The sequence below is a fragment of the Pelophylax lessonae genome (genome assembly GCF_965119305.1).
Source record: "Pelophylax lessonae genome assembly, chromosome: 10".
Taxonomy (NCBI): Eukaryota; Metazoa; Chordata; class Amphibia; order Anura; family Ranidae; genus Pelophylax; species Pelophylax lessonae.
This window is the reverse complement of record NC_138777.1, coordinates 27,313,534-27,330,354: the sequence shown is the minus strand read 5'-3', so window position 1 is coordinate 27,330,354 and position 16,821 is coordinate 27,313,534. Positions and strand designations below refer to the sequence as shown.

General features: G+C 44.4%; 2 protein-coding genes across 2 annotated transcripts in view; one reads left to right on the top strand and one right to left on the bottom strand.

Moving 5' to 3' along the window:
- The window catches only part of RAG2 (recombination activating 2), a gene marked incomplete at its 5' end in the record, with an annotated part of 350,031 nt that overhangs the window by 247,673 nt on the left and 85,537 nt on the right, over window positions 1-16,821 (top strand). The window lies entirely within an intron of this gene.
- PRR5L (proline rich 5 like) overlaps window positions 9,202-16,821 on the bottom strand; it is a 137,009-nt gene continuing 129,389 nt past the window's right edge. The window contains exon 9 of the mRNA XM_082269807.1: window positions 9,202-9,887. Within this exon, the coding sequence (XP_082125933.1) occupies window positions 9,532-9,887 (356 nt within the window). The 3' untranslated portion in view covers window positions 9,202-9,531. The remainder of the gene's footprint in view (window positions 9,888-16,821) is intronic.

The window sequence follows — 16,821 nt, the reverse complement described above, 5'->3', positions numbered from 1 at the left end:
ATCAGTGGCCATCAGTGAAGCCTACTAGTGGCCATCAGTACCAGCAGGTAGCAGTGTGACTGCTTTATGGGGGTGCCAGACTGATTTGCCCTATAGGACTGGGCACTATACTAAAAGTGTAGTACAAGTCGGTGGGGACCCTTTTCGTGCGGGAACCAGGAGGAGACTGTTTTTTTTTTAAATGTGGGGTGCAGCTTTTTTGCTGCCCCCCTGCAAAGTGCTGCCCTAGGCCTGGGCCTTGTTGGCCTAGGCCAAGATACAACACTGGGTGGCTGTATGTACGTGCTCAGAGAAAATACGCAACAGACGTAGGCCATACGCATGCTTTACACAAGGACTCTCATATACCCGAGTGCAGCTGCATTTTGCAATTTCTGTCAATAGCCAGTAGTGTGGGCCCCTGGGGAGTTTATTTCTGAGGTTCTGGGTTCTCATGCATTCCATATTGCCCCTTGTAGCACTGTGCATGAGCCAAATCAACTTCTAAAAAAAGCAGATCGTAAAAATCAAAAAATTCCCCCGGCCCTGGTCTCCAATGCCTCATCACCCGGCAGAGCTAAAAGCTTGAAGCCACGTGAGAAAAAACTTACAATGGGCTGGAGTAGATTGTTGATGAATTTTGGTGACCTGTGTCACCTGAAGTGTTGGAGGCCAAGGTAAGTTGTTTTTTTTTTTTTTTTTAGCAATCTGTATTTTGCTTAAGCCATATGTGTTTGGGGGAGGCTTGCAAAAAAAGAGAACCTTCCAATTGGCACTGAAGGTACTCTATGCAGTTGGGCGCACTACTTTACAGGAAGGACACATTTCCAGTTGAAAGCCACGAGTGCAATAGCCTAAATGGCAATCAGAAGGCAGGGCCAAGCCCTCCTATAAAGCCCCTTAGCACAACCCATTTGGTTGTATCACAAAACTTTTGGTGGGTAAAACAATTCCTATGCAAGGGTTTCATTTCCGTTGATTGCAGCCATACACCAGCTGTGAAAACTGTACCAAGCAAACCATTATACTCCAGATACTGGATCCGTGTCCTTCATTGAGTCCAGCAATATATACTGTATATAGCAACTCCTGCAATATATAATAACAAGCTCCTGAAGCTCAGATGAAGGGAGGGCCCCTTGATGCTCCACTTAAAGGAAATACTCTTTGGACTCTACACGTTTGGTGTGGCGCTCCTCTTCGGAATATCCTATAGTTATTTGGGTACAGTCACAATTTTGAGTAATTTGATTTGTAAACATTATAAACTGGGACGATCTGTAAATCATGATATATACGGCTCCTACTGTCCCCTATCCAGCCATACTAGAACTAGGGCAATCTGGTTTCCATTTGATCCAGTTTCTTTGTTCCCACTCCACTCTTCAAGTCTTAGAGAAGAGAAAAAAACGCCTAATGCACCTGATAAGAATAAGGTAGTTCCATCCAAAACAGATATTTGATTTCTGGGTGGATTCTGGTTGGGTTCAGTCATCTTCTGGTTTCCTATTTCACTAAGGGCCCATTCACACTATAAGGTGCTCTTTTAAAAAATATTTGCATAGCTATTTGTCCAGCAAAACTACTGATACATTTGTTCTGCACAAATGAGGCAAGATCAAATAAACTCCTATTTCTGCTACGGGTCAAATGTTATTCATTCATAAAAAAAGAAAACGAGTGGTTAGGGAAAATACCACATTATGACCACTAGATGGAGCTGAGGATAATAGGAAATAAGTATTTATGATCCTCAGCTCCATCTGATGTTCATAATGTGGTATTTTCACTAACCACACTATTAGGATCAAAGGAAATAGGTATTTATTTCCTATAATCCTCAGCTCCATCTGGTGGACAATACATAATGAGAATTTTTTTCTAACCACTCTGTTAGGATCATAGGAAATACGTATTTATCCATCTGGTGGCCATAATGCAGTATCTTCCCTAACCACTCTGTTAGGATCATAGGAAATACATATTTTAGTCCTATGATCCTCAGCTCCATCTAGTGGCTTTAATGTTGTATTTTCCCTAACCACTCTGTTAGGATCATAGGAAATAAGTATTTCTTTACTATAATCCTCAGCTCCATCTAGTATCTTTAATGTGGTATTTCCCCTAAACGCTCTGTTAGGATCACAGGAAATAAGTATTTCATTTGATCTTCAGCTCCATCTAGTGGCCATAATATGGTATCTTCCCTAACTACTCTGTTAGGATAATAGCAAATAAGTATTTTTTTCCTATGATGCTCAGCTCCACCTAGTGGCCATAATATGGTATCTTCCCTAACTACTTTGTTAGGATAATAGCAAATAAGTATTTTTTTCCTATGATGCTCAGCTCCACCTAGTGGCCATAATATGGTATCTTCCCTAACTACTCTGTTTTGATAATAGCAAATAAGTATTTTTTTCCTATGATCCTCAGCTCCATCTAGTGACTTTAATGTGGTATTTTCCTCAACCACTCTGTTAGGATCATAGGAAATAGGTATTTCTTTACTATAATCCTCAGCTCCATCTAGTATCTTTAATGTGGTATTTCCCCTAAACGCTCTGTTAGTATCACAGGAAATAAGTATTTCATTTGATCTTCAGCTCCATCTAGTAGTGGCCATAATATGGTATCTTCCCTAACTACTCTGTTAGGATAATAGCAAATAAGTATTTCATTTGATCTTCAGCTCCATCTAGTGGCCATAATATGGTATCTTCCCTAACTACTTTGTTAGGATAATAGCAAATAAGTATTTTTTTCCTATGATCCTCAGCTCCATCTAGTGGCCATAAAATGGTATCTTCCCTAACCACTCTGTTAGGATCATAGGAAATAAGTATTTTTTTTCCTATGATCCTCAGCTCCATCCAGTGGCATTAAGATGGTATTTTCCCTAACTACTCTGTTAGGATAATAGCAAATAAGTATTTTTTTCCTATGATCCTCAGCTCCATCTAGTGGCCATAAAATGGTATCTTCCCTAACCACTCTGTTAGGATAATAGGAAAAAAGTATTTTTTTCCTATGATCCTCAGCTCCATCTAGTGGCCATAATATGGTATCTTCCCTAACTACTCTGTTAGGATAATAGCAAATAAGTATTTTTTTCCTATGATCCTCAGCTCCATCTAGTGGTCTTAATGCAATATTGTCTCTAACCACTCTGTTAGGATAATAGGAACTACATTTTTTTTTTTTTTGCTTATGATCCTCAGCTCCATCTCATGGCCCTAATGCAATATTTTCTTTTGACTGCTCTTTTAGTGTTATAAGAAATAACTATTATTTTCCTATTATCCTCAGCTCCATCTAAGGGTTATAATGCAGCATTTTCCCAAAACATACTATTTTTTATGAATGAATAACATTTTTCCTATAGAGGCACTGCATTTATCCAAATCATACATCTGGGTGGGCCCATGGTAACTACTGTAGAGAGTTTTCCACTCTTTTTCTGCAGTATTTTCAGGGTAATTAATCCAAATAGAAGAGTGAGATCCTTTGCTAAGAGACGGGAGCTCAGAGAAGAGGATCTTACCAGTGGAGTCCCAAACTGTGGCCATACACAGGGCCATTTGTCCCGGACTTTGACATTGGAAGACTCAAAAAGATGAAAGCAACCTCCCACCAACAGTTCAGATCAATAAAACAAAACAAAATGAGCAGTAAGTGGCTTTGTTCAGTCATTTTTGGTAACTTTTAGTTATTGCCACAAATCCACTGTAAAGCCCCGTACACACGAGTTGAAATTCGGCCGGGAATTTTCGTCCGACGACCGATCTGCCGATTTTCGGCTTGTTAGTATGGTGCTTCCGACAACCGACTCCGACTTTTCGGACGAAAAAATCCTGGTGTGCATGCTATATAATTTTTTGTCGACCATCAAAACACGTTCGATTTTCGTCTCATTAGTACAGATTTCGATGGGGAAAAATCTTATGAGCAAGACTAGGCATGCTCAGAGATGAAAGAACACAAAGAAAGCAATCCAACACATGACATCACTTCTGAAGTAGAATTCTGTCGTACGGGAAAATTTGTGTGCAGTCTAGAGCACATTCCAACCAACAGACACCACTCTGGACAAAAGACGGACAACCGGTCGGCGGAAATTCGTTGCGTGTGTACGAGGCTTTAGAAGGGCCAGCTTATGAGATATACCAGAAGATGACCCCGAAATATCAGTTTTGGGTGGACTGACCCTCAAAGTGTCCTTGCAGAAGCAAACTACCAATGGAATACTTTTTAAAATGCACTGAAGTATGTTTTGCATAGAAAATGTAGTTATACACTATAGATCCCATTTCAGATTTGATCCGTCCAGTCTTGAGATGACTTGAAGGGTCAGTTTAGGGAGGTCCCCACACCACCCAGTTGTTGGTAAATTTTATCAACCTGACGAATCTAATCCAAAACATTTTTCAACATATGTATAGCCAAAACTATTTTTGTTTGTCCTGGATAGAGTAGAGGATGATTAGAGCGCTTGTTGGGCTTTTTCTGCTATCCGGGGTTCTGTTTGAGAGATTTCCTGCTGACAACAGTTTTACCAGACGGGAAGTGATGGAAAATCTACAAAAGAGACACCGACAGGGATAAAAAGTCTGGGAAACAGAAGGAAAGTGTGGGGTGCTGGATCTCTTAGGGCAGAGGCGTAACTAGAACCTTCAGGGCCCTGATGCAAGAAACCATGAAGGGCCCCCCAGACCCCTGGCCGAGGCCCTTACCTTCAAGCCCAGGGCTCTTCCCACTAATCCTGGGGCTCTTTACACTCGTTGCATGGCCTTTTATTATGGTCCCGCAGCAGGATTCTTTCACAAGTTCTGCAGTGGGCCCCCTTCCTGCAATCTTGGGGCCTCCCCACAGTGGTGCAATGCCAGGGTCCGGTCACAAGTGTGACCTTTGCGATCCTGGAAGTTCACCCACTGGTTTGCTACTGGGCCCCCTGGAGCATGGGGCCCGGTAGCGATTGCAACCCCTGCAACCCCTGTAGTTACGCCCCTGTCTTAGGGCTCTTTTACACTTGTGGTTAGAGGTGGTAAAACCAAATTTTTACCACCCCTCAATGGCTCTCTCTTTAGCTGCAGTGGCCGGAGGTATACACATACTTCAACCCCCAGGGGAGGACTGGGCCAGGGGACAGAGGGGGCAATTGCCCCCAGGGCCGCTCTGATGCCCCGTAAAAAGGCTGCACTGCTTCTGCTACAGACATGCCTAAAGGGTTCTCGTTGAAGAGAAGTAAAAAGTCCCCACCACTGACTTACTGAGAGCGGGATAAAGACAAGGACAGAGCGCAGGCCCCCCCCCCAGCATGGATGGTGTAAACCATGGGTGTCCAACCTTTTGGCTTCTCTGGGCCACATTGAGTGTCGAGAAATTTTCTCGGGCCGCATATAAAATATATACTATAGTTAAGATATATAAATGATACAACGCTGTCACACTCTTCCCGCGCCGCCGCGCCCCCCCCCCCCCCCGCACTAATTTAACACAACTAGAGGACGATCAAAATAAATGGAATCGGTATACGGAGGTTTACTTCTTCTGAGAGATCATAAAGGAACACTCTAACCACCATGACCACTTCAGTGATTCGAAGTGGTTCTGGTGGTAGGAGTCAGAAACACTGCACATGCTGCCCCCCCTACCGTTAGTTGGAAGCCACTGTGGCCGTGCCCCCGACCCGACTTCCTTCCTCCCCAGCAAATAAAAAAAAGATTGTCAGGGGGTAGTGGGCTGCATTGCCTGTGGTTCCGGGCCGCAGGTTGGACATGCCTGGTGTAAACGGTGTCTGAGCAGAAGCCAGTTCTATGCCCCACTGGAGACTCTCCTCTCCCAGGCAGCCCCGACCGAACTGTCCCAGCTCCCCTCAACTGCCCCCTGCTGGCTAGGTTGGGGACCTGGATTTGGCCAGTGAGTAGAGAGTACCTGAAGCGGAGCTTCAACCTGGAATGGAGGTCAGGAAGAGGGAGAGTGGGAGGGGGGCTGAGATGCTGGTTGGTTTTTACTTACCCCCTGGGCCGAAAATTGCCAGACAGCCCCTGTCAACCCCCTATGCTTTGCTTGAAGGCCGTGCCAGGAATTGTACACCCCTGTCACGCTTGGCAGGCACGCCTGAGTTAAAGTGAATAGGGCTGTGCTGCAACTGCCCCACAGTTGGGCACAATGTCTGTGGTTGCAGCATGGTAGTCCTTCATTACAGGGTTAAACAGGCAGTGAGGAAGCAATACAACACCTCTTTACTGTCTGTGGGATGCTCTCTGAAGAGCCTTTAGGCCCAGTTCATACACGTGCATATTATGTGTGTTTTAGGTGTGGGGAGATGAAAAAAGTCTTGCATGCCGCATCTATGATTAATTTCCATCAAAAACGCATTATATAGAGTTCAAACACATGCCCAAAACGCATGTAAAACACACCTAAAACTGCACCGCACAAATGGGAACCGGCCCTTAGAGAGTAGGTGTTCTCAATAAGGTCTTTAACAATATAGAGGGAATTTTTCTTAGGAAGCTCTTCCAGGATTGGTGGATGGAGGTCAGATCTTTGCTTGAGATGGGACTTGGTGTGCAAGGAGATAAGCACCAAAGCAGAAAAAAGTTCAAATTTAATTTAATGCAAACTTTTATATTTTAAAAATCCACCACGTTTCGGGTGTTTGAAGGGCCCTTCACCTGGGCATGGTACTGCTGAACACTGTACTGGAATATTAACATATGGGGATCCTGAGGGGTAATTAGTATAATTACCAGAAATGCCAGATAAGCCAACCAACAACCAATTTGTTCAAAAATTCCAATCCCCGGTGAAGGGATTTGACAAAGAGGGAATGCCCTCCAAACACGTTACTTCCTCAATGATGGACGTGGAGTGTGTGGCCACGAGAAATAACGGTGGTGGTGCTCAAACCATCTCTCATCTAGAGTGTGTCCCCATACTGGTGGCACTGGGATTATCCACCACTGCCTCATTCAGCCCCCTTATTCGAAGGGATATAACCCTCTGCTGACTGCTTATGCAGAAATACAGAAACTTGAATGTAAGTATTCCATTTTAATTTTGTAATAAATAATACCAGCTTTTAATGGAATCCCACGCTCCCGTGTTTATGTCTTTCTGTATCCATGAATGAAGGAGGACCCTTTAAAACCCTGAAACGCGTTGGGATTTCCATGGCATGTAATTAAATCTGGACTTTACATATGCAGCCATCTTTATTCCATTTTCTTGCACACTCCGTCCCTATTCCAGAAATAAAAATCTGGTGGGTGTTCTCACCTTCCCCTATTCTTCTAAAGAGTTTTTAGCAGTTTGTTGGAAGGTCCCTCTTCCCTTCCTGTCCAGTAAAAATCTGCCAGCAGGACAGGAAATGAGGGGAAATCTCTCTAATGGAGTCCCAGATAGGAGTAAAAACTTGACAGGAGCTCTTACTTTTTCCCACTATATCAAAAACTAAGAAAAACGTTTTTGGGTGGACATACACTTTGACTTAAAAGTTTATCTCCATCTAAAATGTTTCTTCTAGTTTTGGTTACAGTGCAGAAGTTTAGAGGTTTTGCAAATTTTGTTTTGCTGCCTCTGGACTTTCTCTCATTTCCTGTCATAGAGACACAACAGGAAGTGAGAGGGATCTCTTCAAAGGGAGATGAAATACTTTGGAAGTTCTCATTTGTTCAAGGTTTTCCATCTTTTTCAGTTTTGGCAACATCTGTAATATTTTGGATCCGCCAAAAAAACTTGGTCCCAGCGACAATGTCAGATTACAGATATCATCATTGGGAAATTTTTGCTCTGATGGCACCTGTAAAATTTTGAATTTGTCATCACTTCCTGTCCTGGGAAAATGATCATCAGAACAGGTGTCCCCCATTGTGAGATCGCCTCTCCCTGACAACAAGCACCAGCACAGATATCCCAAATGGAAAATTTCCCCTGCGTTCATGTTCTGGTGACAACTGTAACACTTGGGATTTTTCCACAACCCTTTGTCCCATTGTAGGGTCAGGTCAGGATACAGATGTCACCATTGGGAAATTTCCTCTCTGATGTTTTAATTTGTTATCACTTTCTGTCCAAGGACAGAATTATTCCTGTGATCCAAAGTTAAAATATTTTGGATTCCTAGAAATACTGTCGGGTGTCCTTATTATACTTTGTATTTGTAGTCCTCAATTTTGGGCACTCTCCATATGTGGAATCGTCCATATTCCCATTGCGCACTTTCCTGAAATAATGTCTAAAATAATTGGTGTGGCAGCAACCACCAGCTGGAAACTGGAACATGCCAAGATATTTGCCAGCATACCACGGATCTTCAGATTACGTCCAATTGTTTTTTTATTGACGAACGATCACATCACAAACAGCAAAGTGCAACATTTCGGAGCTGCGCAGGACCCCTTCGTCGGGCCTGTGATGACCCCTTCATAAGGTGTGTGATGTCCCCTGAGCCAGGCGTGTGATGACCCCTTTCTCCAGGTGTGTGATGACCCCTTTCGCCATGCGTGTGATGACCCCATGTGACAGGCCTGTGATGACCCCTTTCGCCAGGAGTGTGATGACCCCTTTCGCCAGGTGTGTGATGACCCCTTTTCGCCAGGCCTGTGATGACCCCTTTCGCCAGGCGTGTGATGACCCCTTTCGCCAGGCGTGTGATGACCCCTGTGCCAGGCCTGTGATGACCCCTTTCGCCAGGCGTGTGATGACCCCTGTGCCAGGCCTGTGATGACCCCTTTCGCCAGGCGTGTGATGACCCCTGTGCCAGGCCTGTGATGACCCCTTTCGCCAGGCGTGTGATGACCCCTTTCGCCAGGCGTGTGATGACCCCTTTCGCCAGGCGTGTGATGACCCCTTTCGCCAGGCCTATGATGACCCCTGTGCCAGGCCTGTGATGACCCCTTTCGCCAGGCGTGTGATGACCCCTTTCGCCAGGCGTGTGATGACTCCTTTCGCCAGGCGTGTGATGACCCCTTTCACCAGGCGTGTGATGACCCCGTTCGCCAGGCATGTAATGACCCCTTCTTCAAGAATGCAATGACATCACATGCCCGATGAAGGGGTCCTGCGCTTCTCTGAAACCTTGCACTCTGCTGTTTGTGATGTGATCGTTGTTCAATTAAAAAATGTTTGAATGTAATCTGAAGATCCGTAGTGTGCTGGCAAAAAGCGACACTCTTCTTTTGAGGAAACCCGTTTTTTGTAGCATTCAGCCTCACCAGAACCCCAGTGCCCAGTCATAATCAGATTAATCTGATGACAAGCTAAATCCATGGCCTCATTGTTTTCACTCGTCTTGCACAGAAATAAAACCCCAACAGAAGTTCTAACCCTTTCCCACTCTATCCATAACTATAAATAAAATCGTTTTGCTGGGCAGTTCCTTAAAAAGGCAATCTTGACTTTCCACCAACCAGTGTGTTAGACTGTGAAACACTCCTAATATGGGATTCCAGCTGCTAAAATTCAGTTTCTGGTCCCCATTTCAAGTAGCGTGATATGTATTATTGCTGAGACTGGTGTCCTGGTTATCAAGACGGGAGTCAAGGGTCAGCTGGGGGTCGGACAGTTGTGTTCGGACTCGTCTTGCAGAGAGGTACTCAGCAGTTCTGTTGGACTGTCCGCAATGTTCGGTTCGCTGCTAAACTGTCGCTGGGTGAAGTTGGGTTGAAGGAGCAGACATTCGTCTGAGAGCTCCGTGTCCTCCGATCGGGGGTGCATGATGAGGAGTTGGATGTCTGTGTGAGCGTTGGCGACTGTGTGCCTCCGAATACTGCCGCATCTTTCCAGGTATGCCTCACCTTCCTGTTCTGTCAGGGGGGACAGCGAGCGTTCGACAGCAAGCGAGGTGTGAGTGCTGTAGGACATTGAATCCGACCTCATGTGACACTTGGGGAAGCGATGTTCTGGAGAAAATAAAAATGTAGATAATGCAGAGAAGTTAATAAAATGTTGTTGACTCCCTAGACATTATAATAATTTATTTTATTTGGCTTTTGTGTTTTTTGTTTTTTGCATATTAATTGTAAGATTCTGGTACCTCTGGTACCCTCGTTTTCCATTTTCTTTTCAAATATGCGTCCCACCTTTCTAATTAGGTGGTACGCATACACCTTTAAGACGGATGACGTCATCGCCGAGCGCCGCAGAGCGGCTATTTCAACCGCCGGCGTTCTCTCTCACGTTGTTCGTTCAACCTGCCTGTGTGTCCACATGCTTACAAGCTTGTCTTGCTACCGGAACCTCCAGCTATTCTCTTTTACTTGGAAACAGACCGGAACCTCGCTACTGATCCCTGTATCTCGCTACTGGATCACTCCCTCACTACTGGACCCTTCTACTACTAACCTTACTAGTGATAAGTACCCCACAGGGGAATCCTCCATAACCTTACTTACACTATCTACCTCTGCATATTAAGGACTGTTACTATCTATGCATACTAATTCTATCATCTGCACTGTTACATAGATTGCTAGCTCTTGAGTCTACTACCATCTATCCTTGCACTGGGTTAGTCTATCCTGTATTTGTCATCTGCTGTCCTTACCACCTGTTACCATACTCGATTACTAACCTATCTGCATTCTACCTAATACCATCTAATACTCTCCTGAACATTTCTATCAAGTGCTTACCATCTCTGTCACTGTTCACACCTGTCCCTTCAGCACATCATCTTCATACTATCATATACATCCTATCACTCCAGGAACATCTTATTGAGTGTGTATATCTGTATGCTGAAGCTGACAGGCCCACAGTGATGAGTCTGGAGAGTTGGATCTGGTTATTCAACACATCTCTACATGACTACTGAGTGGAGATTCTGCAGCTGCAAATCCAGCCTACTACAAAAACGCAGGAGCGTTACATTAATATGTGCAGCCAGTGTGGTTTTGGGGGTTTTCCCTACATATTGGTGATACATATACTTATATGTTTCATTTATTATTTTTTCAAATAGTGGTTACCGTGCCCCCCCCCCCTCTCTCTTTGGGACTCGTACATACATCCCACGGTCCTACAGGAGGTCTTTGGAGATGGCCTCACCCCCTCTTGGGGAAAATAACGGCTCATATGAATATTTTGAATATTATGTACAGTATCTGGCTTGTTTGGAGGAAGGATTTTCTTTTGGGTCTTCTCTCCCCCTGTGGTCAGTGATGGCACAGCATCTCTACATGTATATAGGGTAACTTTGATCCCATGCAGAAATGTGAATTATGTAACTATTGTCGTTCTTTCTATTGTAGAGTGGGAAAATAATCCCTGAGGAAGAATAGAACTAAAAGTTCAAGATATTTTGAAACGCGTTGGATTTTTCCCTCTACTTAGGGGTGTCAGCCATGACGTGTGTTGCTATTATCACTATTGCCAGGAGCTATTTTGCTCTGCTTTGTATATGCATTTTTATTGTGTATTTTTCTATAACTGTTCAATAAAATTTATGAATTTTTAAGCCCTTTCTTTATTCATTGCCTACAAAATCCCACCAAGAGGAGGAATCTTTTCATTATTGCTTAGTATTGTAATAATGGCAATTCTTACCATACATGATCTGAGATACCCTTATGCGTTAATAAAATTATTATTACAGAAAAGCAAACCAAAAAAACTGTAGCTGAAGGCCCAACCCCATCTTTTGAAAAAATACAGAAGCCCAGAGGGTGATAAAAAGAAAAAAAAAAAGTCTTGCTCTGACACTAGGCCTTCTTTAAAATGCTGTCCCCGAAGAAAGTCCTCTTCGAGGTCCAGCGCTGCTCGTGTTTCAGAATAAATAATGCCCAAGTTATAAAAAAAAAGCTGGAGACTTCATATATGGGCAACACATGGACTGCAGTACCATTTTCTAACCTGTAGAGGGCCATATTGCTACAGTGTGTTTTCTGCTACTTTATAGGATATTTAAACCCCAAAAAATCCAAAAATGTAATGTATTGTAGCCCACCAGACCTTAGAGGTGGTGGATCCATTAGTTTCCTTTTTTTCAGGCAAAGACCACTTTTAGCACATACAGAAAATTACTGCTGTCCCTGCCAGAAATCCAGTTTCATTCCTGGGAACTGAACTAATATATATTCCTTCTGTAAACTACGAATCCCCCTGTTATTCTTGTAATAGAGATGGAGAGAGGAGGTCATGTTTGAGGTCAAGTCTGGGTGACAACCATGACTTCTCCCTCCATAGATACAGTGGAGTGAGGGTTGTCACTCTACGACAGGAGTGGGTTACTGGCAGGCACTGGTGTCGCTATGGGGGTGCGGACCGCACCTGGGTGACACATGCCAGAGGGGAGACACAATGGGCGTAGTGTCAAGGGTCGCAATGGCGACCCTACCCATTCTTCAGGGGGCCCATGCGGCCTCCCTGTCACTTGGATTTCCATCCACTTAGCAAGGGTTGCCAACCCCCTACAAGCGAGCCAGACATCAACAAAGCTGGCCGGAGAGTTGCGGCTGGCTTTGTGTCCCATCTACCTCACTCCGCTGGATTGTTGAGTATAGCTGGATCTAGGGGGTGGTGCACCTTCCCCCCCCCCCATGGATGCTGTGCCTGGATTGGTAAGCCCACCCCCCCATCCTCAGATTGCATTCTCACACAAGACATGCAGCAGAGATGCTTCTACCTGCACTGCACACAGCTCAAATTATATTCTTTAACAGACAATCTGTAAAGTGTGTAGCTGGCTGTTGCAGTTCTGACCTATAAAACTCTCAAAATGTAAAGCCAGCAGAGCTGCAGCAGCCAGCTACATAATGATACTGTGCAGATCAAGGTTGTGTCTGTAAAACACTCCAACCTCAGCTGTGTGCAGTGTTGGGAAGAGCGGCTCTGCTGAGAACCCTGCTAGCAGTGACCCTATCCTCTGCCCTACCTACCCTGTCCCATGCCCAGCTAGCCTGTCCTATACCTTTCTGACCCTGTCCTATGCCCCCCTGACCCCATCCTATGCTCCTATGCCCTACTAACCCCTCCCCTATTCCCTGCTGACCTCATCCTTTGCCCTGCTGCCACTGTCCTATGCCCCGCTGACCCTCTCTAGTCTTCCCTATTGACCCCATCCTATGCTCTGCTGATGCCGTCCTTTTCCCCCGCTGACCCCCTGTACGCTCCCCTACTGCCTCCATCCTATGCCCTGATGATGCTGTCCTATGCCCTCTGGCCCCACTTTACTATGCTCTGCTGATGCCATCCTATGCCCCACTGATCCCTGTCCTATGCCCTGCTGACCTCACCCTTTGCACTGCTAGCCCCTATACACTGCCCTGCTGACCCCCTGTCCTCTGCCCTACTGACCCCCTGTCCTCTTCCCTACTTGCTACTCTTGACCACCCTGCTGAGCCGCAATCGCCAGAGCAAAAGAAATAGTTCTTAAAAAAGACCTACAATGTAACTCTAAACTGGTAACCGTTAAAACATTTTAAAAGCGTCGCCTATGGAGATTTTTAAGTACCGTAGCTTGTCACCATTCCACGAGTGTGCGCAATTTTCAGCCGTAACATGTTAGGTATCTATTTACTCGGCGTGATATCCTCTTTTACAATATACAAAGAAATTGGGCTAACTTTACTGGTTTAGTTTTTTTTTTTTTTAAATGCATTGAAATTTATTTTTTTTTAAAAAATTGCATCTGAAAGACCGCTGCGCAAATACTGTGGGACAAAAAAATATTGCAACAATTGCCATGTTATTCTCCAAAGTCTTTGCTAAAATATGTGTGTATATATGTATATATATATATATTACATACACACACATACATACACATATATATATATATATATATATATATATATATATATATATACACATACACATACACATACATACATACACATACATATACATACGTACATTTACATATACATATATACAGACACACACACACATATATATATATATATATATATATATATATATATATATATACATACATACACACACACACACACACACACACACACACACACACATATATATATATATATATATATATATATATATATATATATATATATATATATATATATATACATAGACATAATGTTTGGGGGTTTCTATGTCATTTTCTAGCTAAAGATATTGATTTTAACTTGTAAACAACATGTGTCAGAAATAGGCCTGGTCCTTAAGGGGTTAATTTGCAGGGATTTCCTCTCACTTCCTGTTTGGCTATGGGACAGGAAGTGAAGGGAAATCTTTGCAATGGGACACAGATGGCAAAAAAATATCTGACAGGGGTTGTAACTAAAATTAAAAAAAAAAAAAAATAATAAGTTTTACCCATAGTTATACTTTAATACCTATCAAAAATAACTGGAGTCCCACTTTCAAAAAAAATATGTTACGGTCAAAGAAAGTATACTGGTCAATAATTCCACCCAATCAGGAATCAGGTTCCCTTATTCCAAACTACTGCAAATCCACATTAAATCCGTTTGCTATGGGCAATGACATAATTATAGGGAAACAAAAAAGATGGATCGCTGCTTTCGTTTTGCCATCATTAGGAAGAGAAATGAGCGCGTATATCCATCATCTGATAAAAATAACGAAAGCGATTTCCAGAAGAAGGCATTAGGAATGAAAGGAGCTGCTCACCGGGATACTTTTATACCAGGAAGGTCTGACTTTTATGACAGAAAAATGTAATGAGGATGTGTAGGATTACCCTAGGGTGGTCTGATCAAGGCGGAGATCTGTGCGTCGGCGGTAAATTTTCAGGCAAAGAGCTGAATAAACCACTGAAATACACAGACGGGGGTCAGCTTTACTTACCCATGTATTTGGGTGTTTTCACACTGCTTTGTTGAATAATTGTGGTAAAAAGGCACATGCATTTTTGCCGCATGCTCTGGACTGAATATAATCATGCACCTGTGGAAGTTGATGCATTTTCTATAGAAATCAATGGGATATGCATTTTTGGTGCACTGTTGAAAATCGCATCAAAGCTCCAGCATGCACTGCACCCCGTGGTGTTCCATACGATCTAAAGGGATACATTTTTCATGCATTTCTCTTCTGCTTTTTTTACCCCAAAAATGCATAAAAAAGGAATCAGTGTGAAAAGGCCCTAAGCCTTTCTATTTATTCAATCCAAAATTTTACACTGCTTAAAGCGGTAGTATACTGTAATGAAAAAAAAAAAAAAACCCTGCAAGACAAAGGCATAATGAGCTAGTATGCATCGCATACTAGCTCATTATGAAAAACTTACCTTAGAACAAAGCCCATGATCAAAGAAGAACAAAGAACAAAGACATGATCCCTCGGCGTCTCTTCTGGGTTCGGCGGCTCCGGCCACACACAGCGCCGGAGCCGCCGAACCATTGCAAAGATTTCCCTTCACTTCCCGGCGGCTCCGGCGCTGTGTGTGGCCGGAGCCGCAATGACGTCACTCCCGCGCATGTGCGCGGGTGTAATTTTCCGGCAAGGAACTCTGAAGGTCCATCGGACCTTCAGAGCGCATGCGCCGCACTCGTCAGCGGCTGCATGCAGTGGTAATATCTCATAAACCGTGCAGGTTTAGGAGATAATAATTTTACCTACAGGTAAGCCTTATTATAGGCTTACCTGTAGTTAAAAGTCAAAAAGCAGGATACTACTAAACAGACATCTGAGAAACATAGCTCGGTCACCTAAAGTTAAAACCGATTTTCTATTTGTGCCTGTTAAAGCGGAGTTCCACCCAAAAGTGGAACTTCCGCTTTAGGGAGTCCTGACCCCCCGACATGCCACATTTGGCATGTCATTTTTTGGGGGGGGGAGCGGGTACCTAGTTTTGACAGGTACCCGCTCCCACTTCCGCTCGGAGCGCCGCGGCGCCCTGAGCGGAAGTTCTCCTCTCCCCCTCCCTCCCTGCAATCTTCTGGGACACGTCAGAGGTCCCAGAAGATTGCCGGCCAATCACGGCGCGCAGCGCGACTCGCGCATGCGCAGTGGGCACCCGGCTGTGAAGCCGCAAACTGTAACAGCCGGGTGCCCACAGCAGTGATGCCGGCGCCGTGGGAGAGGATCGAGGCTTCCGGCGGCCGCATCGCTGGACCGTTGGACAGGTGAGTAAATGGCTGGAACTCCGCTTTAAAGCGGAGTTCCGGGCACAGAAGTCAATTTTTAACAAACATACCCCCGGGACAGTCAGGGCTAGCACATTCCACAATGGATAGCCTCTGATCTGTCCCGGTTCGCACTTACCTTTTAGAAGAAATACTCACTTATAACATTTCTTCCACAGCGTTTCCATCTCTCTTGTGGGCAGCTGAAGCCGGCGCGGTCCTCTTCGGTGTCTTCTTCCGCGTCTTCTTGTCCCAGAATGCGCCTGCACCGGCCCCTCTCGTCACTTCCGGTGCGGCGCCGCATTCCTCCACAGCTTCTGGGCATGCCCAGAAGCTGTTTAGCAGGGGAATGCGGCGTCGCCCGGAAGTGATGAGCGGGGCCGGTGCCGTCGCATTGATTCCTGGGAGCGATGACGTTCAGCTCCCAGGAATCATAGCGAGACAGGAAGTGACGGGGTGAGCCGCGGCTCCGAGGGAGGAAGTACTCTGAGGTGAGTATTTACGATCTTCAATTAAAAGGTAAGTAAACAAAAAAAAAAAAAATAACTATCCAATTCCTTTTCAGGTAATGTTGAACTAGCGGAGGGGCACAAAAAAAAAATATCGTTTTTGTGCCGGAACTCCGCTTTAACTGGACGAAAACGAACGAATGGACCAAATGACAGATTTTTGCACGCTTTTTCGGCTAGTGTATGGCCAGCATTACTTCAGCAGACGAAAATAGAAGAAAGTCTAGAAAAGAAAACAAATGCAACTATCACATCTAAAGAATTGGGAA